General features: G+C 40.8%; 1 protein-coding gene across 10 annotated transcripts in view; it reads right to left on the bottom strand.

Moving 5' to 3' along the window:
* The window catches only part of ANKRD44 (ankyrin repeat domain 44), a 124,391-nt gene that overhangs the window by 46,091 nt on the left and 51,063 nt on the right, over positions 1-27,237 (bottom strand). For all 10 annotated transcript variants that reach the window (XM_048953911.1, XM_048953907.1, XM_048953906.1 and 7 more), the window contains exons 2-9: positions 25,533-25,616; positions 17,758-17,836; positions 9,339-9,409; positions 6,436-6,636; positions 5,172-5,259; positions 3,005-3,147; positions 1,481-1,693; positions 8-86 (exon numbers count right to left, since the gene is read on the bottom strand). In XM_048953911.1, the coding sequence (XP_048809868.1) occupies positions 8-86; positions 1,481-1,693; positions 3,005-3,147; positions 5,172-5,259; positions 6,436-6,636; positions 9,339-9,409; positions 17,758-17,836; positions 25,533-25,568 (910 nt within the window). In that variant the 5' untranslated portion in view covers positions 25,569-25,616. The remainder of the gene's footprint in view (positions 1-7; positions 87-1,480; positions 1,694-3,004; positions 3,148-5,171; positions 5,260-6,435; positions 6,637-9,338; positions 9,410-17,757; positions 17,837-25,532; positions 25,617-27,237) is intronic.

Raw genomic sequence — 27,237 nt, 5'->3', positions numbered from 1 at the left:
AACTCACCATTCTGAATGAGGGTCTGTGACCGTGTGAACCTCCCGTGGACAGCTGTCATGTGCAGTGGGCTCTTCCCATCCTTACTCTAACAAACAAAACGTAAAAACAATCATCTAGCATGAAAAGAAGAGGTAACAACTTGAAGTCTCTCAGTTCAACATCCTACAGCTATTCTTCACATAAAAGCTCCAATGGCTTCTAAAGACTACAGGCCTGAATCTTCATGTCATAATAAATGCAGAAGGTACAAACATACACACAAAGCAGCTCCTCAGCAGTGGTCAGGAAATGATCTGAGCTACAGCCTATCCTCAGAGCCTGGCCATATGCAATGTTAGGTAGAAACTTCCAAGCGCATAACGTATCACTCTTAAATGTGACCATGCCATCTCCCATTTAGTCATTTTTTCTTCCTTACTCTTTGCAGCAAGAAGAATTTCTTAAAAATGAACCACAAAGCTAAGGAGGAGCAGTCACAGAAATGCAAGGAATATAACTGATGTTTCAATCTGCAATTTTGTAGATATATCCTAGAACAGAAGTTCTGTCAACTTAATCAAAAACAAGATGTCTACAGAAGACAAACAGAAAATAAGAAGTGAGTATACAAGGAAAGCTAAAATGGGCTGAGATCAATGTTTTGGATCTAGAGACCGAAACTGAGTTTGGGAAAGCTGAGGAGCTGAGAAAATAGCAAGTGACAGTTGCCTCACTACTCACATCATTTCATTTTTGTTGGCATTGAGTTTTGCACTCACTGGCAAAAACAATATCTAATTTCACCTCAATAATGCTGAGTTTAAATAGTACACTGACTGTCCGCTGATCTCAAGGGACCAGCCACAATTACTACATGCTAGGAGACCACTTTTACAGATGAGAAACTGGAACATGCACAATTTAAAGTAAAGTAGCCAAAGTCTTATTTGAACTTAGAGATCTTGTCTTCTAGCAAGTCCATTTCAGGTTCATCAAGGTATATGTACCCATGTACCTTTCAAGAAGCATCCAGATAACCAAAACAGAATCAGGCTTTGTAAAACCAGGTTTTAAAATGTGTAAACAAATAACCTTGAGGTTTTATTTACCCAGGAAAGTCTAAAGAAACTTGGTTAGAATCAGATTTAATTAAATCCATATTGCAGGAGGAAGGAAAACACCAGAAAGAAACATTTCCTTGACTTATTACCATTGCCCAAGTCAACATTTTGACGGAGCTCCTGAGACTAAACTTTAGCTGTGGTTTCAGTAGAGTGGCTTGCCTAGAGTTTAAGGCTGCTATTACATTTATAAAGGCACTGAATGCTCCTCTGCTAGAAGTTAATCTCATACAAATGGTTTAATGATTGGCATTCTCAGCATCACTCTAATTCTATTAAGAACTTAAAGACTTGCTGTACTCATTGCTGCAGTTTCCAGACTCTAAAGGTATGCAAAATAGGATAAAGTAAAATTGAAGAGGTAAAATGCAAGTTTTACCTGAATGTTAACATCTGCCCCATTATTCACTAGCAGTTCAAGACATAGAGCTCCATGAGTGGAGGCAGCAGCAAAATGCAAGGGAGTGAATCCATTATTATTGGGCTGATTTACATTAGCACCATAGTCTATCAGCTCATTAACAACAGAATCCTGACCATTGTAACAGGCAATATGAAGCGCAGTATTTCCATAGATGTTCATTTCATCAATCTAAAACGAGACAAGGAGACACATCAGCTTATCATTTTACATATTGCATCACGTACTGCAAATGGAAATAGCTAGAGGCTTGAACTGTCATAGGGCATATTTCTCACCAGCAAATTTCACTGACAAAAAGAAAAATACTCCCAGAGAACTTAACTCGGAATGCTTTACCTTCATTATCATTAACTTCTTATCCTACTGGCAATTTCTAAAAGCCGCTCTAAAGCTTAAAGCTGATAGCAGGACTATGTGATGATGATGATAAAAATCCTAATAAGTTAGAAGCTTTTTAATATAAAAGTGGGAAAGAAAGATAAATAAAAAGCTTAGTCTTTAAAATAATAATAATAATAACAATACACTCTATTGAGTTTTTGTGAGTAGAATCAGGCTTCCGATCTCTTTCCACAGATTCCTTTTAGGTTGGGCAAGTGTCTTAGGGAATGGATGGAGAAACTGCGCAGCCATTCACATTTCAATAAAGAAACCACTTTCAGCAGTTCAGTATTATGAAGATGTAATTAAGATTACATTACTTCTTGATCGTTGGCTTAGAATTCAACTGCTGTTCTGTAAAGCAGGGCGAGGCAGGTTGCACAGAGCACTCGGGCATGTTGTGAGTACGCTTCTACAAAAAAGATCTCGAAGATCCTATCTCTGCCAATGTCACTATCAGCATGGTACTGCTAATAATGGAAAACACCTATTCACATTTGACACAGACTTCTGACATTTTTTTGGCAGGTCACGACAGCTGGCTACACAGCTAGCAAATACAATGAATTGATTCAGTATCTCTGATCGACAACCAGCACAGACTCTTCTGGTCATTTCACTGCTGCTTTGGACCACTGAGTTGACAATATTAGTCTAGGAGAAGTCTGTACCCTGAAATAAACATCTTTTCCCAAGTGAAAATAATCCTTCCCCTTCTTTCCACTAGCTAACGCAGGAAATACACAACCTGAAATGTAAACAGGCTGAAATGTAGTAAAGTATTCCATGTACGTACTCTGAATCTCCTCTCACCATACCGAAAGGAATGCCAGGCCAAGGGAGACTTCATTATTCCACCATTCTCTACAAAAACAGCATATATTTCCCTAATCCCCCAGCAAGGTGACCTGGAATTTAGTGTCCATATCAGACACTTTTATTCGAGAATGTTTCCTGGCTCTTAAACCAATAATCTACACAAAGTATAAGGTGCTTTTCACAGTTCAGAAAACAGGAACTACTTTCTTTAGAAGCTTCACTGATGTAGCAGCATCCATAAGAGAAAAATATTATCTTTGAATACAGAGAAACACGTACCTCTACTCCCAGGTTAAGGAGGTGTTTCACAATGTTAATCTGCCCATTGGATGCAGCTGCATGAAGCGGGGTGTAACCCTTCTTGTCTTTACAAGTCACCTCTGCACCATGATTAATCAGTAAGGCAACAACTTCCAGGTGACCTTCAAAAGATGAGAGAAAGTAGTCAGCAGGTATACCAGTATCGCTTTTCACGGAGTACTACTCTCATGCTAACATGCTGGCCCTCTCACTAGCATTTTACGTGTCTCCCAGTTTTACAAGGGGAAAAGGAAAAGGGTTTTCATAAATGCTCTTAATCCTAGCTCTAGGCCTTGCCAAGAAATCCATGCAATACGTATTCCTCTCCATCAGGTGGGTCAAATTTCTTTTTACTGAGCTAGTTTTCCAGTCATTAAAAGAACAAAAGCACATCTCTTTCCCACATTACTTCTCATTAAAAATAACAGCCCTGTTTTATTCTCCCTTTTAAAGAAAGATCAGTGAGCACAGGAGCAAGACAATAAGACTTCCAAAACAGCATCCTGATGATGTTATTTGTAGACCCGACTGCTAATGCTCCTTTTTTTTGTTGACAATATTTAATGTGTATAACAAATTTCAAAATAAAGGTTCCCTCTTTTCCAGGAGCACTGAGGACATGAATACTTATTGAGTGCAAAGTCTACCAGTACCATCGTAAGATTTTCTACTGACTGCTGATCTTCAGATTACGTTTATCTAGCAAAAATCTAGCAAAAAATCCTCAATAAAGGTCTACAAATGTTTGAATCTGAACTTGTGGTGTATAAATACATATTTAGTCCTCAAACTAAAATAACTGCAACAGCCTCAAAAGTGACACAGACTTAAAGCTTATTGCCAGACCCATGGGACATATGTCTTCAGGAGTGAAACACCTTCCCTCTGGATTAAGGTCTCCCATAAAATACATAAGAAAAGCCAAGCATCTCAAAATGCAACTTATAGCCCACCTATCTTTAGTTTCCTCCTCCTTCTGCAGGTTTCAAAGTATATGTCCTGCCATCCCAGACAGTGCCCTAGCCACCAAAATTAACTCAAGGAACTGAGGAACAGTCATTATTGCTCCTTGCTGAATTCTTAGAATTTTGTTAGGTTAAAGAGACTGAAAGAGAGCAAGCATCATAGGAAGATGTGCGCCACCTGGGCTGCTCAGCACTTTCGTGACAGACAGCTTTGGTCTTTACTGACAACATCTCAATTGCCCAAATATACGTGGAATTACATAGCACAACAGAAAAGCCTTTCACTACTTCAGAGTGGTCTTCAAAGCTCACTAGCTCAAAAGCCAAATCATGCCTGCTGGCAAGCAGCCTTCCATCTGTCTGTGCCAATCAAGACATCACAATATGCTTTTCTCACATTCTGAAATCTCTTATTATCTCATTTCCAAAGATGCCAGGGCTAAGATTGAGAATTTGATAGGTCAGGTGAAAAGCCTGACAGAGGGCACACAATGTCTCATTAATTACAACCTGAATACACTGCTTTCCTGACACCACAGCGATTGAACAAGAGTGACTGCTACCGTTTCTTGTTCTGGCATTTTTAAAGAAAAAACAATCCCAACAATCCCCTGCAATAACAAAATTTACTATAACTTGAAAATAATAATACAGTCTGATTTATTTAAGCAGCATTTAGTAACATTTATGTTACATGAATTAGTTGTTCTTCTCTGCTCTGAAATAAAAGATGACAATTTGCTTCTAGCATAAGAAAAGAGAAGAACTTTCTAATAATACCACGACTTGTCTACTTATGAATGTGAATAAGAAGCAAAAATCATTGACATATTTATCTGTATTTTATAATGGTTTTTTTTTTTGCAAAAATAGATACAAATTCAACCTGTATTTTTTCAAGTTTGAATATACTTCAGTTGGGAGTATACCTGGAATTAGGATCAGGATAGAAAGACCAAAATAAAAAAAGCAACATTAAAAGCCCACATTAATTGCATTAAAATCACAGCAATGTTCTCACCAGTTGCAGAAGTGTGAAAAGACACTGTATTTAGATCAGACAACCCTTTCCGTGCACAGCATAAATACCACTCTCATTTTCCATGGACAGGTCCGTGTCTTGTCTTCATAAAACATGCTGTTAGTTCGTCAACAGGAAATTCAAACAAGTAGAGCCTTACCCATGTATGCAGCCCAGTGAAGAGCTCTTCTGTCCTTTTTGTCAAAAGCATTGATGTTTGCACCCTTGGCTAAGAGCAAGTTCACCATCTAGAAGCAACAACAGCAAGCAAACAAACCCTGTAGATCAGACACTCAATACTTTGTAAAAATACATTCTAGTGATAAAGTTGTGATCATAAAATCAGGCTGTTCTGTATGTGATTGCAGTATGGCTAAGAGCTGAAAAGCTGCTTTCTCTATTACCAGTCATGCAATATTAGAAATAAGCAAAATCAGGCAAAACAAAAATAAAAGAAAAAAACACATTCAACAACTTTCTTCCCCAACAAAACATTCTAACATCACAAATTGCACAGATGCATAATTGCCTTCCACTAGTAAGCTGCTTTGCCACAGTACAGAGATCAGCTAATAACAACACACTTCCATTACCACTTCTAATGCACTCTACCTGAAAGTTCAGGAGTTTAATATCATGATAGTTAGATATAGAGCTCACAAGCCTCACTATTTTTTTCCAACAGTGCAGTAGTTTAAGGGCCAAATACCATCACTGTTTTACAGGAATTACATTCTTCTGCCCTTTTAATTACAGCATAATCGATCAACTTCCTTTGACAGAATTCTGCTGTTCTAGTTAAAGACTTTCTATTCCTTATCTAGATCTTTGAGTGTGGAACAAGCAACAAGAATCCTTTCAACCATGCCTAACACCTAACAAAACTCTTTACGCCGGGGCTTTATTTACCAAACTATGTTTTTCATATAGAACCAGTAATTAGAAGAGCTTACTCGTATTAGGTAAGCAGAAGCAGCATATACGATCTCAAAACCATAAGGACATTCTCTAGAAGACAATTGGAAAAGCAGACTAGATCTCACACATCTGAACATTACTTTGGTATGAAATGAATCCACCAGTTTTCCTGTCTTTCCATTCCACCTCTTACTTTCTCAGGCAGTTGAGCACAAAATAGCCAGGACACATTTGAATTGCCAGAGCCAGGTGCGCAATCAGCCCCCCAAGTCTGCATGTACATTACACTAGCGTGCCAGATCTGCACAGGCAGTTTCTTTCCACTCTCACTTCTGCAGGCAGGAAACCCGGCATACAGGTTGGAAAGCAGATGATCGATAGCAACCACAGGGGTCAGTGATATATGGCTTAGTCTACACCCAGACATGCAAGCCAACTGTTTGAAAGAGGGAAAAAAAAAAAAAGAATAGATAATGAAAGATCAATTATGCTATTAAACAATTCACCTCAATGTGGCCATTCAGAGCTGCATGATGCAACGCTGTCCTCCCGCCTCGGTCAGAGACATTGACGCTGCTCAGCATGGGAATGATAACTTCTGCACACTTTACTGCCTTGTTTGCGGCTGCCACGTGCAACGGGGTCTGCCAGTTTTTGTCCCGAGCATTGACATCAGCTGAGTGCTTGATCAGTACTTGCACCGCTTCCTACAACAGCAACAGTTACAGCTATAAACAAGCAGTTCCAATAAACATGCAGTTGACAGCCCAGTGGTGTTACCTATGCATTTTAGTTATGCATCCCAGGCAAGCCCAGGAGGACACAAAGGGAGCAACACTCATCCAAGCAATAGCCATGGTTACTGACATGGTACTGTTGATTCAAATGCCAGAGCACACATCACCTCTGCTGTCGTTTAAAGCAATGTCCACGGCCACAATTTTCCAATTTGATTTTAGGACATACAAAATTGTCCATGCAGATAGCCCAACCTGTTTGGCCAATTAACCTTTGAGACCTGAATCACCAGAACTGTGCTTCAATTGACAAAATGAATGGATAGATCTGAGCTTGCACTTGCATCAATTACTTCAAACTGATATTTATGTATCAGTTTGGACCATGAAATCATAGCAAACTGTTCTTTTATTTATAACAGGAAAAAGGAAACAACAACAACAACAACAACAAAAGATAAAAAAACAAAATTTTAGTTTTCAAAAACACAAAAAAAACCATGAGAACCACATGCAAGAGTTTGCACTGGTGTCCCCAGTTGCCATTAGTGTTCCATCCCTCCCCAAGGGGTTAAGAGTGAGTATTTCCCAGTGACAAAATGTACTATTCTCTGTCAAGAGATTGTCTCATTAGAGTTTACCATCAGCTCTTTTCTGCTCCTCCTCACGCATCTGCCATTAAGCAAGTCGGATTAAAAAATGGCTCTGTCTATATTACATTGTTTCCTCTTCTATTTTTCCTCAGAAACAAAATACAGAAGAGTCACAGGGGGACAGTAGCATTCAAGTAGCCTTGCCTGCTAGTTACAACTCACAGCTGGAAGCAGGAGAGACCAGCACTACATGTTCTTTCAATTCTTTTTCCATAAACTGAAAAGTTTTCTGCTAAGTCCAGCCAGAGATTTATTAATGAATAACAAATTCATCGTGTGTATGTTTAAATAGCCCCTTTGTATCTAGAAAGGCCCAGGAGAGCGCCTGCAGTATGCATCAAGAATACATCTATTAGAGCAGTTTTTGTTCACTGGTCTCCACTAATTTCAGCAATTTCATTTTCTATAGCCATCCCACAAACTGACATCTAACAGATTGGTTCAGTTAGTAGACAGCATCTCTCCAGGCACCAAGAATGATACACTGTTGATGTCTCAACAGAATTTTCTTTTCTCCCTTTTTTTTCTTTTTTTAATTACAGCTCTGCTGTTTCAAAAGCTATTTACATGCAATACACCGGGGACCTACCCAGCTGGGATACGAAGTCAGCAGGAATATTCATGTCATTTGACTTTCAGTGAAGGAAGGGAAAAGTTAAGGGAGAATTCCAAAAAGTAAATGGTAAAGACTGAAAAGTCTAAGCTAATAATATTTAGATTGACTTCTTTATCTGCAACGTTTATATAAAGCCTTTGTGTCCAGCATTTCCAGCTAGGCCATGTTATCAGTGAGATGTCTCCGCTCTCCCACACCACACACCTTCTCCTGCTGCCTCTCTGGGTATTTCCTTTGGGTACCAGAACTGCAGGCACAAGGGAAGAGTTTCTCATTGCAAAACCAGCTTTCAGCAGCTGAAGAGTTAAAGAGCAGGCACAAACCCCCAAGAAGACATGCATTTTCAGTTAGGACTGTGACTGAAAATAAAAATCCTGTACTCAAAGCATCCAAAAAAGAAACCAAGCACGCTGCAATTCCTGCACCAGAAAGAGTGCGGCTTATTTTCAAGGTTAAAAGTCTGACCTTTGTTTCTCAACACGGCTTTTTGTATTTTGCCTCATTACAGCACTCATATCCTATCAGATATTCCTTTCAGAGGGCTCTGGCAGCTGCCAGCAGCTGGAAGCTCAGCCAGTAGGCAAACAATGCCCGAGTTCAGGAGCAGGCCCAGCATTCCTGCCTGCGGGCCTGGCAGGCGCTTGGACTGTTACGAAGGTGACTCAAGTTCCGCCAGTCCCTGGAAGGCAGCCACACTCTGTCTGTCCAATAACCCCTCCCCTCGCACCCAGAAGCCAACTCAGCCTGAATTGGGCTCACTCTTAGCTGAGTATTAGGGAGAGCACAAGGAGTCCAAAACAGAAAGCCAAAATAATGGCACAGTCATCCCTGGTACTTACTGCTGCTCCTTTTTGAGACAGTAGTGGAAAAAGCACAACGTGATGCCAGAAGATTTCTAGCTGTTTAGCAGAAGAAATAAGGGCTAACCTTCCTTTGTGCACCAATCAAAGCGGATTAACAGAAAAGCCGAAGGATGCCTTGAAATGCAATTAACCAAAACAAGCAGTGCAGTTTGGATCTCACACACATCCACTCCCTCCTGGCATACACGCAGTGTGCACACGTCTGTACGGGTTGATTCCTCCTCATTTCACCGCCTGACGATGATGGCCCTGCACACTGGTGACACTACCTCACTTCAGCCAGCATCTCTCCCTCCAGCTGCCAGCGGCTCAGTGCGACCCGCTCCAGTTACGCAATGGGAAAAGTCAGCCACACCAAGGCTCAACAGCAGCTGTAATTAGCTGGTAAAAGCAGGCCGCTGGCTGCAATGCTACAGGCCCTGCACACAGCAAATGCTCACCCGTTTGTCACAGTGCTGCCTGCTGCAGCTTTCAATGGTTTGCTTTTTCCCCCCAGCACAGAGTTTATGTTCAAAAGCAGAGTAATCAAATCGTACTCACTTCGCTCCTTGAAGCAACTGCTCGATGGAGAGGAGTCAGCCACATATTGTCTTTGGCATTAACACGAGCGCCTGCAAGTAAACAAGCAGAGGTTACATCCATGCCTTGGGTGCGACATGAAGAGCACTGCCCAACTGGTTTCCTAGTAACAGGCGCAGATTTAGTCTCTCATCTCAGCTCTTCTGGCACTCCTCTACCCTTAAAAATACATTTCCATCATCCAGACAGATAGGAGCAAACACAGAAAGAAAGGAACTCGATATAGCCTTGTTTACTGGAGACAGAAGCTGGGTTTGTACGTACATTGGGATTACATTGTACGTACGCACAAAGGGATTACGTACATACATGTGTACACATGCACTAATGTGTATGCATTTATAAGATTAACAAATATAGGATATCTGTTAAAATTCTGCTTCCCTTGCTGTGAAGACAAGTCAGGGAAGGACAATGGCTGAGGAGGAAACAGGATGCCTCCCAACCTCCACATCTACAGGCGCCCCTCAGCAGACATCAGAAGGGAGATAGAGGGCACGATCCATTTGCCTCATGCACAGTTCAGTGCTAATGTGCACCCTGACAAAAGGCAGCTGTGCAAGAGGGTGGTTTCAGGGTCGCTTGCCAGAATAATGGATAAAAGAAGAATATCAAACAACTACTACAGTGCTGGTTGACTGCAGACAAAAAGGGACTCTATATTTGTGTGATGAGATTTGTTTGAAAGAAATACTAAACCATCCATTGAAGTGACACCTCAGAATAAAACGTTCAATGGAAAGAACTAGAGAAACTCATTTTTTAAATGTCTACAGACAGCAGTACTAGTTTGAGAAGACAGGCATACATAGACAAAAATTACAAGAAGCAAGAGCATCATGCACATTGCCTAGATCAGCTTCTGAACTTCATGAACAAAGAGATTCTTAAGCCCCATTGTGCACCACAACTTAAAAGCGCATGTCAAATCCCGTAATTAATAAATCACACTCTGAATCAGAAATGATTTCTGAAAGCTGTTTCTCAGGAATATTAAGGTGTTTGCCTCTGAATCATAGCAGATACTGGGAATTGTACTAGGTAACCAGAGGAAAAAAAAAGATCTATTTCAGATAATCACAAGTTAGGACACAATTTTTTGGCTGGAAGAAGAAAGCTTTATTCATAACCGGTGCAGCAATCAGAGGCAATAATTCACCTTAGACCTTTGTATCTGGTGGCACAATCTGCACTCCAGAGAAACATCCCAGTAAAGGTGTGTGACGGTTTCGAAGTATTTCCTAATTTATAAAGGAAGGAAGCTGCTGCCTTCCCTCGTCTTCCTGAGAAGGCCATTATGATTGATGCCTATCAGTACCAACTCTAAGTCTGCACTGTCTGAGGTGCTCCAGACACACATAAAGCAGCCATATCTTCCACCATCAGAACTCCAAGGTACCTCATGATACACTGCTGTAATCCTATAGGGACTTTGGGGATGCAAACTGCCTAGATTAATTCCTAATGACTGCCATCAAATGCCTCTTTTCAGGTATAGAAATCTATTTTACATTTACCTTGCTTTTTTTTTTTAATCCTTATTTTCTTAACAAAGCTTTCTTTTGCCTTATTGCTGCCTATTCACCAACTCCCACAAGCAGATGGTAGGAAATCAGAAAGACCTATGTAGAGAGTAGAAATCACATCATTTGTCAGTATTCAGCACCCCATGGTATTAGAGAACACAAAGGTGACTAAAAAAACCTAGGCAAGTGTCTCCCCCAGTAGTTATTCATGCCTTTCACTGATCCACTCACCCTTCAGGAGGCTGCAGTAGATGGCTGCCAAGAAAAGCACGAAAGAAAATAATAAAAGCAAAACACTGCTACTATAAATAAAATAATCTACAGCATGCTATCGACCTTTTCTTCTTCAGCAATTTTCCATATTCTCTTACCTCTCTGTGGTTTTCTGCTCTTTATGTGACAGTGATTTCACACATCTTACACCTCTAATTCAATGCGCCAGTTGAATAAATTTGTGATTTATGATTTTAAAAAGCTGCATAATTCAGCTGTTGCCCATTAGCAACGCCAGTGTTTTCTGTGAACTGAGGCACATATTTCTCTGAAGAGATGTTTCAAAATGTTTCCCTTTGTACTGCCTATTTGCTTTACCAAAATTTATCTTGCAGTTTTCCATCAGGTTCCTTGCAGGCAACAGCTAATGATGATCAAAGAGCTCCACCAGCACTGAGGCAGCCTCTGGGGACGGACAACATCTCCATTTTAAAGTGAGAATGTGGAGACACCTGAGGAGCAATGCTCACATTTTCAAAGGCGTCCTCTACACTTAACAAACTTGAATGCCCACCCTGCAGGACAGCTCTTTGAAAGCAACACAGAAATCCAACTCTGAAAACAAAGTGATCTCCAGCACCTAACATCATCTGTGTCCCAAAATGAGAAGCTTAAATTTTCAAGTCACCAAGAAATTCAGCATCTCACTCTCTACCATGAAGTATGTTCTTTAATCATGTTTCAATGGACTTCCTGCAATTACCTGCAAAGTTCAATAAATTTATTGCAAGAGGCCTACAACTGCTAACGCTCCAGCTGCTCCATCTGGCAGACTTCACAGTAACACTCTACCTTTTAAGATGTCTCTTAACATCCTTCCATGTAGCCACAGCAACCACCCACCCCACAAAATATCAACAAGAAATACTCCTTCAGAGAAGAAGCCTTTGAGATCTTTCACTCTCCATTTATTTTCTGCCAAAAGAGGAGACAAATCTGAAATTTCCTCTGTTCACTTGAGATCAGAAACAAACAACCCGATGTTTGCTTTCAGGAATAAAGTTAACATCTCTTTCTCCTAACCAAATGATTTTTCATCCAGCACATCTGGCAAAATCCACATATTTTCAATAAGCCTAACCTCTGCAACCTAAATTTCTGAAATCAGGGATGATCAACGGATGAACCTTCTTTAATCTATCAATGACATTAATAATGTACACTTTTCCAAGTCCTGATGAGAAACAGCAACACAAAAGTATAAGTAGTGACCCACCACCACACACAGAGATGCACAACATAAAGCAAAGATCAGCACAAAAAATTTAACAGAATGGCTCCAGACAGTAGGTGGAACTGGGACTTTCAACAAGAGAGCAACACATGCTAGATGTCGATAAATGTACCTAAGAGCCTGAGAACAGCTACATGATAGAAACAGGTATGCTGGAATTTCATCAGAGCTAAGTCTCGGTCACTTGCTAATTAGGGAATTGGCCCAGAGATGCCGCTGCAGTCAGAGGACAGGAAGAGTAAGCAGCAAGGTAAAAGCACACAGGTCTTGGGTCCATCATGAAAGAGTGAGGAGATAGTCCTGGGACATCCTCCACACTTTATTCAGAAGAGGACACTCTTAATCCCCAAGGACTGGAGTCTGAAAGCCATGGGAAAGGCAGAGAGAAGCTGCCACTCCAGACCTCCTCCTGTTTAGCCTGCCATACGAGAGAAAAATCTGTATATGAATTCAAGTCAGGCAGTGCCATTCCCTGCGGCCTACAAGACAGGGATGGCCCAGAACCTGCCAAATGCGTGACAGTCTTGTTGTCAAATCTGCATGCCAGGGCTTACCAGGAACCTTTCCAAAGCATGCTGAGGTTTGTCCTTTTCCTCACCTACGCACAACTTAGAAAGAATGGATGTTAATACTGCACACACCCTCCCCAGTGCATAATCTTCTTGTCAAGTAGCTCAAAGCCTTCTGAAATAGTAACAAAAAATATGAAACAGAAAAAGATATGGTAATACTGTCCAGATCACAGGCTCCTGTGGAAGGAGAGAACAGAGGATAAGGGAACTGAGCTCGCTCACTCTGCCCTCAGCACCAGATTAAGCCCAGGAAGGGGAGAGGTCCAGGCACAAATAACCATGGAGCTTGGATTTACCCAGACAATTCTTCTGTCATATCCATGAACACACCATCATATACACATCGTATTTCAGAATCACAGAATGGCCAGGGTTGGAAGGGACCTCAAGGATCATGAATCTCCAACCCCCTGCCACATGCAGGGCCACGAACCTCCATGTTTAATGCTAAACCAGGCTGCCCAGGGCCCCATCTAACCTGGCCTTGAACACCTCCAAGGACGGGGCATCCACAACCTGTCTGGGCAGCCTGTTCCAGTACCTCACCACACCCTGGGTAAAGAATTTCCCCCTGATGTCTGACCTAAATCTCCCCTCCCTCAATTTAAAACCATTTCCCCTCGTCCTACACATATCAACCCTTTCAAAGAGTTGATTCCTCTCCCCTCTGTAGGCTCCCTTTAGGTATTGAAAGGCTGCAATGAGGTCACCCTGCAGCCTTCTTCTCTCCAGTATTTACATGAGATGGCTGCCATGGTCCTTCTCCTTGACAGAGAGGAGGTGAAGGAGAAGTGCTCAAAGCTCTATATAGCCCGTTTTCATATAGCCTGGGAAAACAAAACCACATAACATACTTCTCCAGTTTGAACCACATGACTATGGATGAGATCTTTGAGCTGGTGTAAATCCACCTAGCCCTGACATTTCAGGGACTGAGATGATTTATAACAGTTGAGGGACTTGGCATTGCACCTCTATCAAATCCAAACACATTCCATTTCAGTGGCTAAAAAGCCATTTTTGATATCACTCCAAGCATCTGGGTAGAAGCTTTATTCATTAGATACTATAATTATTTGTGCTGTCACCAGTTCATGGGCCACAAACCTTAGAATACACATATTTCATTTCAGTTCTTTCCTGAGCTCTGTACAAAGTGCAATGGGATGCCAGTTCTCCTAGCTTCTACTAGGCTGTAGAAGTTAGTAGAAGCTTCTGCTAGGCTCGAGGCTGAGAATACCCTAGTTTGATTCCAACAGCAAGCATTTTTGTGTTTTTGCTCAGTAAAAACACTATCTCATTTAGGCCAGATAACAAAGCTTTTCTGCTTATATATGACTTAATTTTGTGATTAATCTTTTATGAAACACTCCTACGTATTACGATTTTGCAATGGAGAAGTGAAGCAAAAAGATGTTGTTGTTCTCTTCAGAACCTAGCTCACAAATTCCAGTAACAAAAATGTGTTTATAAAAAACTCATAGACCTGCTCCTCCAAACCTGCTCTTGGATGTATATTCTGATACATAATGAGAGTAGTGAGATTACAGCACAATGAATAGACAGATATACACAATGTAAGATTTAATTTTGACTCATGCCGAGCTAGTAGGCAACATTTATCACCTACTTTTTATGCTGCTAACCAGACAAATCCTACAGCCTGCGGATGACATTTTGGCAGTGAGGCACTGGAACAAACTGTCCCAGAAGAACACAGCAAAGTTTCTTTATTTCTCTCATTAGGAACACAATGGAAAACAAGCAGCAGAATGTACCCTGCCTTCGTCAGGACATGTGACGCTATTGGGATTCACAGGAGGAATCGGCAGAACTGCTTCACCTTTCTATTTATGCAGATATTGCCTGTGATGTTATTTGCAATACTTGGAAAAAAAGACACACAACAGCAGAACAACAGCATGTTACAAACAACACACACTGCAAGAACACACACACAAATTAAGTTTAGCTTTTGTCTCCTAGTGAAGAAAAGACTGCTTGCATCTGACATAATGAAAAAGCATCCAAGCACAACCTGCTAGCAGAGGAATGTTCATTTAAATCACTTTGCTGCCGTGAGGGTTAGAGCAGAAAAATCCAATTTATGATGGATGACAAACTAGTTACCCTCATTAAACAATCAGATTACTCAAAACAACCTCAAAAACATACCGAGAAAACACAGCTACAGCAAATGAATTCTTTCTTCCTTCACCAAATGAAGTTTAGGCTGGCTCTGTTCAAAGAAACATTTAGAATATCTGTTTCTCCATCCCTTGTTTTATTCAACAAGGAGACAAGGTCTACGCAAAATGAAAAACAATGCAGGTAGAGAGAAGAGGTGAAGCAAGCAATAAAGCTGAAGATCATGAAGAAGCAGCAGAGTCTGCAGCTGGAGAGAGACTGCAGGGTGTAGGGCACTGTGACAGACAGCTGCACTGCCTATGGTGCTAATGCCAAGCAAAAAAGCTCGGTCCTTTTGGTGTTAGGGCCTTGGACACACAAATGGCTAGAGTGAATCTACTACATGTATCATAGCTACCTTAGAGAGAAGACTGAAACATTACTGCAATCCATGCTAGATATTAGAGCATCTAGAAAGTTCAATGGCTTTGAGTAACTCAGCTGTGGGAGCAGCTTCATTTGGCACTTTCACCTTGCTAGACAACAGAAAAGCTGGTTTTCTTCAATTTCATGGCTCACAGAACTATTAGTTCTGGGCTACAAAAGCTCTTTTACAAGCTGGATCAAGTAACCTTCAGAAATTCCTTCCAGACAGCATTATTTTCAAGTTCAAAGTTTCAAATATTTCTTAAATAATTTCACTAAAAAAATATGCAAGTCATTTGAAGAGGCATTCTAATAATTTGTAAGGTCCAAAATTCAAGTATCATATAGCAGGAATCACACAGTAAGATAACCTGCAAGGGGTTGGAAATTCGTACCATAAGATTCCTTCCCATCCTCCACTCTTAAATCACCCTAAGCTTTACCTTTTACAGTTCTCCAGTTTAGAAAAACAGCTTTTGAAATCTGCAAGCATATCCAGGAATTTACCATGAATTACAGGTATTTCTTGAGAGACATCTGCTTTATGCTTTCTTCTGACATATTCTGATCATGTTTTTTGTTGCTTAAAGAGTTTGGAAACATTTACCATTATTTTTCACAGTGCTCATGGAAAAGAAGGTTGGCGTTATATTCCTATGGAAAACTGGGAAGAAAAAATCTAGAGCAAGTTAAATCAGCAGTGTCAGCATGAGAGATTACAACAGGGGAGTTCCAGAGTTATAGTTCAATGTTAAGATGGTAATTTAGTCTTTCTCTCTCTCTCTCTCTCTCTCTCTCACACACACACACTACTTAAGCATATAAATAAATAAATAAGAGTGAGGTGTTTTGAGCACCTATCACCGAATCACTGACCAGGCCCCATGCATACAAACAGCTTATTCTGTTCATGATTTGGACTTTGGGGTCTTGATGGATGAAAAGCTGGACATGAGCCAGCAGTGTGCTCTAGCAGCCTGGAAGCCAACAGTATCCTGGGATGCATCAACAGAGGAGTGGCCAGCAGGGAGAGGGAGAGAATTGTTCCCCACCACTCTGCTCTCGTGGGACGCCATCTGGATTCCTGTACACAGTACAGGAAGGATGCAGAGTTGTTGTAATGGGTCCAGAGGAAGGCCATGGAGATGATCAAAGGGCTGGAGCACCTCTTCTATGAAGAAAGGTTGAGGGCAGTGAGATGCTGGAGCAGGTTGCCCAGAAAGGGTGTTAATGTCCCAGCTCTGTAAGCATTCAAGGCCAGGTTGGTTGTGATCCTGGGCAACCTGACACAGTGGTTGGCAACCCTGCACATGGCAGGGGAGCTGGAACAAGATCATCTTCAAGTCTCCTCCAACCTACGCCATTCTATGACTGTGACATTAGATGACAACATCCAAGATGAGCCTTTTGGCAACCCATCAAGAAAGCATTTAAACCATTACACAAAGATATTTATGTGAATATGAGCATTTACAGAACACTTCTAACATAGTTTAGTTTTCACTAGAGTACCCTAAGACAATGTACAAACATAAAAAATAAAAATATTTTGTGTCGTATACACACATGTATATATATACACATATGCATGCTGTTTCTACTCTGACAACACTTAACTTTCTACTCAGTTTCTTTTTTTGACCAGTTTCTCATTTTTTCAGAGACTATGGACAAAAATATGCATTTCAGAAAGTCAAGTATCAACTAGTATTAAGTGGTTTCAAAGGATAACTGTTGATCTATTACAGATTTGCAAGTTCTTGCTTAGATATATTCTACTGCAGTGTTCCTATTCTCCAACTCAACTTCCTGACTCCCTTTCTATTCTAAATACCAATTACAATTTATTCAAACTCATTCATAACTTTCTGTTATTATTCCATAATCATTTTTACTTAACAGAAATTCTTGGCTTATGGTCCAGGACTAGAGTCTACATTTCAAACATGTATTTACTTTCGCATGCACTTGAATCCACAAATATTATCAGCTTGAAAGTTTTAGAAGCTTTTACAAACTACTTGTTTTGTCTATTAATTTCATTCAGTCACAGTACACCACCCAAATTAAACATATTTTGTAAGTCTGCAAACAACTGCAACCAGCTCTATGAAATCCAGAAACTTCTACTCCCAAAGTTCACTCTCATGTGTTCTGTTATTTATTTCTTGTAGATTTAAAATTAATTTAACAGTTAGTAGCAGAGAGAGGTGCTAACTTACCTGACAAAATAAGAAGCTCAATGATGTCTGCATCCCCAAGGAATGACGCAACGTGAAGAGGAGTTCGCTTCTCAGCATCCTGAAAGCCACAGACCATACAGTTACAAAACATGGCTGATGACTGCAAGCATTAGTACTAGCAGGCAATGTGTTCTTACATGGTGTATATTTTTCTACAACTATTCCTGTTTGTGATTAAAAACACAAGTTCAACCCCTGAAAGAACAGAATTCAAGGTCTGAAGAAAACACATCCTTGCAAAAATCCTCAATGTTTTGTCACCAGGTTCCATCAGACCTAGCAGAGAAATTCTCTTCACTCTGAAATCCTTCATACGGAAGGATAAAATCTCATCTAATCCAAATTTAGATGAACTATCCATCACATTGCACACTGCATCACATCCTGGAAAGCCAGAACACAGCTAGACATGAGAGACATGGGTCTCCCGGGTCTCTTTTGGAAAGATTTGCAACTAAAAACTGTAGCAACATAATTCAGATGCTTGTAGACATCATACTGCAATGCAGTTTGCATCAACAGTATTGCCTCACCATCAAGAGAGCCATCTTTGGAAGATGGTCTGGAACCATACACAGACAAGATGCAATTCTCATAGACCTGGAAGGTAATCAATTGTACACCATTTACTCTCATTGACCAATGCAGACAGAAATGGACTTGTACACAGTGATGAAACTTTAAACACTAATTAGAAAAATATTACCAACTGCAGCTTTAAATTTCTAAAAATTACTAATCATCTTGCATAGAACTTAGAAAGCAAAGATGTTTCCTTTTGATTACTGTCACTTTCAAGATTAAGAAGTTAAATTTTCAAGACTTCTTGTGATTTCATATGTTATAAACATGGTGTTTACACAAAACCTTTTTTATCCCTTCTCTCTGATGACTCCAGAACACAGGCCTTTAAAAGAAACTGCTGAATGTGATGATACGGGCAACAAATCACAACAGCTAATACTGCTTATCATAGTGTTTTACCTCTGTTCTCAGTCCCAACATGTATTTCATTTGGCCTACTAACCACTAATACACCAAGTTCTAAGAGACTTATCAATTAAACTTTCTAAATTACAGCCTACCATCATTCAATACTGGTAACAAATTCACCACCTCCTGCAAATGATACCAGCAGAGAAATCCTACTGGTATTTGCACTCTCCCCCTGAAATATCTCTCTCAGTCTGTCAAGCAAAATATCTCTTTTAACATGCCCAAGAGGTCATCAACTGCAAGCTATTTTGGACTATCTTCAAAGTATGCTATAAATGTGAACAAATGAGCACAGCGGAATCATTTGTCATGTGCATGCTGAAAATTGTTTTCCAGCTGTGCAATAGAGCCACTGGTGTCCAGAATGAGCTACACACAATTCTTACATTTGTATGCTTTTTTCCCAGCCATACACAATGTACATTTGCCCTCAATTTCTGCGGCCCCAGGTCAGGGGACAAGATGCCTCAGAGAGCTTCACCTCCTCATGCCATACGCAAATTACAGGAATATGAAGCTGTTCTCCATTTTCACTTTCAGAATCAGGAGCACTGGATGATTCAGGGGCCGCACTCCATAAGAGCTCCACATCCAACAGCGTCTGCCCAGAAACCAAAATTATAATAAACTGGATTTTCTTATACATTCAAGTTACCACAAGAGCTGAAGCTTCACCAAGGCTAATCTGACTGTGCACTGCTCGCTTGTTGACCTGCCATGCTGTCATCCCCTAAGGACTAGATTTGATGGGCTGCAAGATTTCATACATCAAGATAACTTTTGTCAACTTTCATAAATACTGCTTCTCATTGCCTATACAAATGCTATCCACTGCATTACTTTACTAGGATGCATGCAAGACTTGTACAAGAAAAGAATGTGTTTTATTTATTTTTACCTTCTTAAAGTTAATGCACAAATCTCTCCTAGTACAAGGGTAGTATTTCTAGTAGTTGTCATACCTGTCAGTGATAAATTTTGCAGCAGCTTCCTGCTGCACTGCCAAGTCTGCCAACAGAGCTGAAACAGTTTGAAGCTGAACGCTAACAATGCAAGAACAAAAAATCTTCTATATCAAGGAACCAAGGCTATTCAGTGCTTTGTTGATAATAAACAATATTTTGTACTAAACTGTAAGCCTGACAGAAGTTTGATAATCCAGGGAGGAAAGGACAGGAAACAGAAAAGTAGAACTGTTACGCTCTGCTTTGCAGTACATTTTAAAACCAAAGGGATACTAATGGGTCTGAAACCTGGAGAAGAACAACAGAAGGACTGCTTCCACCACTGGAGTAGTAACTAACTGTAACTAATCTCAGCTTTTGTTTTTATAAGTCAAAGCAAAATTCTTTCACAGTAGATGAGAATAAAGTCTTTAGAGAAAGAAAAGTTTCCATCATTAAATTGTACTTGATTGATTTATCCAAGTTTTAGGCACAAAAGCCAAAACCTTTTCCATTTACCTCAGCCAGGCAATAACAAGTTCATCCTCACACAAACTATCAGAAGAAAAAAAGAAAGATGTACAGTGTGGGCAAACGAACACAAGAGCCCTCCAGGCAGCGTCTTCTGGGCTTCACTGTGAAGTGCCAACAAGATGCCTGCTGTTGAGCCTTGAGAAACTCAGCAGAGGAAAACTCTCGAGTTCCTGTTTACATTGCACTCAAAGCTGATAGAAATGCAGAGGAAATGGAGCACCCGCCTGCCTGTTCCACCATGCTCCTCGTGTCCTCCTGAGAGCCGCCAGCCACTCCAGCAAGGTCTGCAAAGCTCCTGGTCCAGGTGTTGGGCTACAGGTGTCATTCTGTGGCAGTGGCATTACAAGGAGCACAAAAAATAAGTCACCGGTGTAAAGACCAAAGGCTACAAACAGAGATGGGAATTAAAAAAGGAAATCTGTCGTTTCAGCAAGTTTGGCAGCGCCCCAAACCTGAAAGGGGAGGCGGGAAGGAGTGATAACAGAGTTACAAATAGCACCAAGACAAACAATCAGGCCTGCTTCAAGTGCAGCTCTTACAGGAACAAAAGGTCAGTAAGAGACCGCAGATAAGCTGAACAGTGGGTAAAAGAGAAGCTGAAACAAACACTGTCTCACTAAAACTTATTAGAGGGGCTTACACCGGTTCTCAGAGATGATTCAGAGTTAACAGTATCTGTACTTCTTTATTTTTCAACTACTAATAAAGGAAATTATGAATTTAACAAATAGGTGATCAAGAGCAGAAGGCCTCAACAAGAAAAGCACTCAACACATGCTTGAGCTGTTGAAGGGATCCCAGTGGCACTGATAAGGTGCACCACAGATTAAGTCCTAAGTGCTTTACTGGATCAGAGCCCCAGCATACATGGTGGGGCTCACATGAATCATACCATCCTACGCGGAATATTCAGGCACATCAAGAAACAGGCCAGCAGTTTCTCTTCAGCATAGCCTGCATCTCAAAGTAGGCAAAAGACTTGAACCTTTGTATCAGCTGTTCAGATGAGATCATTTGGGGGACGTAATTATTTACTATTACAATGTAAGAGGGACTTCGACAGAAGGTAAGTGTCAGCATCCATGTTTTGTAATCCATCTGCCTGAGAAACCAGCAGAAACGCTTCAGCACAGTGCCACAGAAACAGCATTCACCAGGTGACTGAGAGCTGAGAGAAGGTTGGGACTCCCACCATCTCCAAGCAACCAGCTACAGCCAGGAGGTCACAAAAACTATTCAAATTAAGTACCAAGACTGAGAAAACATACTGGAGAAGTGCATCACAGGAGGTAACATTGGATGTTTATGTTCCAATATACACTCCTACTCTTGTCTCAGACTACGTGCACAGATTATTCCTATTACGTCTTCTCATTTCTTCTTCACTTACAAGAACAGCAAGGTTAATGCACAGTATTTGAATTTGTCAAAGAGAAAAAATAGAAAGACTGCTCTTCTTATTAAATAGGAAAGCACTGTAAGAAAATAAGATGCTTAACAGTATTTCTACTACATAACATCAGCCACAATTGTTCTGCAAATAATTACTTACAGCATCTAAGGGAAATGCAACTTCTTTTAAACTGAATTTGATAAACAAGGGTTTGACAAAGATACGCAACCTGCAACCCTGTTAGAAAAACATGCTTCTAAAGGGCTTAGCCATGCACCATCTCACTGCCTGCTACTGTTGTCCTTCAAGGGCCAAATTAAAAAGATTTTGTGCTCACTCTGATCATATTTATGTATTGACTTTACGTTACTTCAAAGTTTTCAGCTTAAATCTTGAGATTTGTTCTTCACCTAGTTTTGCAATGATAAATTGATTTTTACCAGTTTAGCACATTTAGTTACTTATTTTTAGAGGAAAAGCTGTGGGCACCAGACCTCTTCAACTCTCTCCTTTCAATTACAGGTGGGTTTGCAACCTAAAAAACAGGACAAGTGTTACTGTTCTATAAAAATTTAACCTGCTGACAACACAGCCGTTAGCTCATAAGAAACTGCCCTATGGTGACAAAACAGAAGCCTTCCAAACATCCTAAATCCATTCCTTCGGAAGTTTTCTAACATGGCAGGAGCACTTCCAGAAGACAGTCACTTGCTTCCAGGATAGCTTTATCTCCTATGAGATTCCACAGTGCCAAAAAAAAATAATTCCTGGATGAGAGCAAAGACAAGGGCCTGATTCCCAAGATGACTGAAATACCACGTGGCTTTGCCTTTTTCTCCCAAGTTGAACATGTCCCTCTAAACTAAGCGACAAGCTGTTTTCCACATTAGCTATCCTAAGCATGCAAATCCTTTCACATTCAGAATCTGAAACATGTGCACACTTGTACTGTCAAACATTTGCACCATCCCAAACAGCACACTTAGCAGTATTGCAGAAGTATATGTAAGTTCCGCGCATGCATGCAGGGCCTTGCAGTCTCTGCTGGTGCCATATCCACCAACCAGCTCTGTAGGCAGAAGCGGGCAGGCAATGCCCAAGGGTCTTATACCTCAACATGGTTTCAGCCTAGTCCATCAGGAGTCACTGAAGCTGCACTATATCTGCCAGCTCGGGACGTCTGCTTGAATGAAAATGAGCCAAATTCACAGAATCATGAGGGTTGGAAGGGTTCTCTAGAGAACGTCTAAATCCAACCTCCTGCTAAGGCAGGCTCCCTAGAGTAGTTCACACAAAGCATCCAGGTGAGTTTTTACCTCCTCCAGATAAGGAGATTCAATAACCTCTCGGCAGCCTATTCCAGTGCTCTGTCATACTCACGTCCGTATGGAACTTTCTGCATTCCAGTTTGTGCCCATTGCCCCTCGTTCTGTCACCGGGCACCACTGAAATAAGCCTGGCCCCGTCCACTTGACTCCAGTACAACAGATGTTCATAAGCATTGATAAGATCCTCCTTCAGTTTTCCTGCCTGAAACTAACTCAGTGGTCTGCACAGCGCCAGCCCATGCCCCATGCAGCCTGGGAGAGCAGGCTGCTGAACGCTACCCAGAGGCAGCCCAGGCTCTCCAGGGAAGCAGCATGTTGAGTCCTCCACAACACAGCACTGATCACCGCCAGCCACATGCAACGCTGCCTGTATCTCTGTGATGCACAGCAGCACCACGTACCCCCAGGCACAGCATGGAAATGAGGAGGTCAAAGTGACTGCTGAATGACCTGAAAACACGCTTCTGAGCCAAGCAGCTGCAACTCACTTGCAAAACAGAAGTCAGAATTATAGCAGCACCCAGAAAGCAGCTGTTTTCATAAACATGTGCTTCCTGGCTTGGGAAGATTTTACTTATTTGACCAGAGTGAAAAAAAAAAAAAAAAGTAACCTTTTAAACTGATTTGTTCTGAATTTTTTCCTGCAAGGTAAATTTTCTCTTAAGAAACATGCATATATTTGACTCATTTTGCAGTTTCTCCATGGGCTTTTTCTTCTGCCTTCCTCGAAAACTCTAAAATCTATAAAACTTTAGAAATCCCTAAAATTTGCTGCAAGAAGAGAGTTTTATTTCCCTCTTCTACTTACATTTGATTTATTTCAGTACTAAGACAGCATAGAAAAACGATCAACAAAGGACAAAGCATTGCCAAACAGTGTCAGTTTCCTCTCACGTGAGCACCCAAGCACTAGAGAAACTAGCATGGAAGTAATTAAAAACACCCTTAAAATAGAAATGTAAGCAAGTATCACAAATAGCCAGTTGGCAGCACAGGGGCAAAACATGCTGCCTTTTGATCTCTCTAGTGACAGTTTAGGCATTTAACACTTCTCTGCAAAGACTATTCAAAACACAATCTTCAGACTTTGTGTTGACTGGTGTTTTTCTAATTAGTACTAAGGACAAAACAGCTGCTCAGTCAGAACATTCTTGTGCCCGTTGTTACTAACTTAAATAGGATTGCAGGCAAACCATTCAATTGACTCTTTCCATTAAACACTATGGTGCTCATCTATAAAACACATATTCAGCATTTAACATTGTACCTGACAGATGAGAGCATCTCCCTAGCAACCATCACTGGCACGCTTGCAGCCAAAGGATATAAAAACATTTGAGAAGCCTACTATAACCTCGTACAAGAAACACTTTTTGAAAAGCTAACACAAAATAGAGAGGAAATTTTAGGACTATCATGTTCACCTAAACTTTTTATTATTATTATTTTTGTTTTATATAATTTTTAAGATCAGAGAAAACAAATACAGAGGAAGCTCAAAGTACAAGATGCTTTAAGCAAGCACTTTTGAGAAGACATTTCAAGAAAACAAGCAGTCAGTGAATCACAAGGAAAGCCTCACGTCAAGGTCTTCCTCCTCTGCCCAAATTCCTCATTAAAAACAGAAGCAAATCTTTCCATCCACTTGACAGAGAACTGAACACGCTCACCTCTCCTGCTCCTTTCTGCACCTCTGATCCAGATGTCAGGACCCTGCCTATCTGTAAAAGCTGCAGTGCCACGGCTGCACCAGGCTAAAGTGCTGGAATTAGCTCTGAATGAACTAGTGACTCTATGTCAGAGAAAGACATGAAGAAAAGGAAGGTTGATTCCGAAGTCTAAGAAACACCTGGAAAACATCACTCCACTTCTGCTTGATACTGTCACCAATCTGAGAGGCCACAAATTGTAGTCCAGACTGGCAGGATTAATTTCAAATAGTACAGATTTCAGTTACAAACAAATTTTAAGAAGCCTAAGGAAGAAAAAGGAAATGTGCAAAAAAATAAAGCTCAAGTGGAGAGTTTTTTCTCTGTTAAAATACTTAAATACTACTTGTTTGCAGCTGCTTACCATTGCTCTATCTAGAACAAGCCAATTTGAAGAACAGCAGCTCCTCTGTGGACAAACAGTGGCCAAGATGCTGCTTCCTTACTCTCACTGCTGAGACTTTTAGTTAAGCTTTGTTTCAAGTACAGTCAGATGGTGAATAAAAGCTCCTGATTTGTAAAGACTCTTCCAAAAAGGAGACTCTACAGAGAATAAAAACATGCAGCTTTCAGCTGTTTTCACTCATTTTCTCAATGTGCAAGAAAACAATGTCCTTCCATGACCTGCACATTTGGAATCATTACCATTACATTTAGAAATCACCTGCTGGACATAATTATATGTCAGACGAATAATGAGGACTCTACTGAAGCCCTGAGCCTCTAACTTTAAGACATTTTCCATTCTGTTACATGCTAATTGCTAAGGACATGATTAGCATTGCCACTGAGAAAGTTCACAGGCATGGCACTCACAAATCCCAGCACAAACATATCCCAAGTCACATACCAAGGCGTTGACATCTTCAGTTTTGTAGATCAACATCCGTATCTCCTCTGGATCACCGCTGAAAATAGCTTGGACCAGTGGAGGCTGGTAAAACAAAAGAGAAGGTACACTGTTATGGGTTTGTTTATTTCTCCCCTGCTTAAAAAGATAACATATTATTTATCCCAACGCTCGTGAAAGTGGTCCATACGCACTGTGAGCAAGACTTCAGTACCAAGCTAACAAGAGCATCTCAGCACAAACTGGAACTCCCATCCAAACAGCACTTTTGTCAACAACACACCAATAGCTGAGATGGCATGTACAGAAAAAAGTAATGACATCAGATATTGTTGTATGCTTGCTGCTGACACATCACTGGCCATGCAATACACATTTAGAAACAGAATATTATCCAGATAATGAATTTCTGGACAATTACTAAACATTTTGTATCTTTTATACTGAGTAAATATGCAATGAGCACAGTTAATTTCAACCACTCAAGAAACGAAATAATTATCACATTGTTTCAAGTCTATTATTACGCTATAATTAGGTGGAATATGTAAATAAATTATCAGGCATACAGGAGAAGCAATATGCCACACTTATTCCACTGACACTGCTGCCATCAGGGGCAGGGGATGCTGTGGTTAAGGAGTAGCTGCACCACTGCAAAGCTACCTGTCCCCTGATGAAAAGCACATGCTAGAAACAGGAGGTGCCCCTATTCCAGCTGCCACCCCACAGTCAGTGACACCCTCCCCCCCCAAAATCAAGGTGGGTGCCAGCCAGTCTGGAGGCTCATTGCCCACCCCAGCAACCAACAGAGAGGTCTGTGGTGCCATGTGATCACCAGAATTAAAAATAACCCTGCAAAATGGAAATGTGCCTGGCTACTGGAGCACATAAAACCACAACAGCTCTCCAGGCTTTGAGGAATGTAACAATCTTGTAAACAAGTTATCCCAAATACCATTATTCCCATTCTTTTCCCCGCAATATTCATCATAATCACATCTGAAAAACCCACTTCTAAGTTGGCGGTGTCTATTTTAAGATACATTAATCCCTTATGTCCTTAAGAAAGATTCACACTGGAATTCCACTCCTGCCACACCTCTGATAGAAAAAGAACTAAAACGGCATCTTTTACCACAGCAGCCTGATGTGCCTCATGGCACTGTGGGCTTGTGTACTGCAGAAGTTTTTTGGAATAGGAAAAAAAAAACCCATGCCAATTCACTGGGACATTTGCCATGCTTCCTTCCCAGCTCATGCCAGATGAGCCACACAGCATTCCCCGGGGGATGCCAAGCCAAAGCTCCGAGCCTGCACCGTCCTCCCTCACCCACCAACCTATATTCAAACATACTGGAATTTAACTAACAGTAAGATCTGCCCATTTCTGCATTACTCAGTACCGAAAGAAGTCGTTTCAAGTGATTTTCTCATCTTATACCCATTGACACAATAGATCAAATTAGTATTTCCTAGGCTGACCACAAACCTCACGCTAATGGCTAGGAAGAAACAGAGAATAAGAACGGTAACAACAAAATATTTCCCTTTCATGTATGTTTATCCCAGTATAACAAAACAGACAAGCACAGAACTCCCCAGCTTCAGGCTGGATGGCAACACAACCCAGTGACCAAGACGTTGCCAGGATCTTGGATCAGCATCTGAACAACTTCTTCAGAAGCTTCTGAATACTGTTACA

This window comes from Lagopus muta, chromosome 8 (assembly GCF_023343835.1).
Source record: "Lagopus muta isolate bLagMut1 chromosome 8, bLagMut1 primary, whole genome shotgun sequence".
In the NCBI taxonomy this organism is placed as follows: Eukaryota; Metazoa; Chordata; class Aves; order Galliformes; family Phasianidae; genus Lagopus; species Lagopus muta.
Note: the sequence above shows the minus strand (reverse complement) of the source record. Positions and strands in the feature narration are given on the sequence as shown.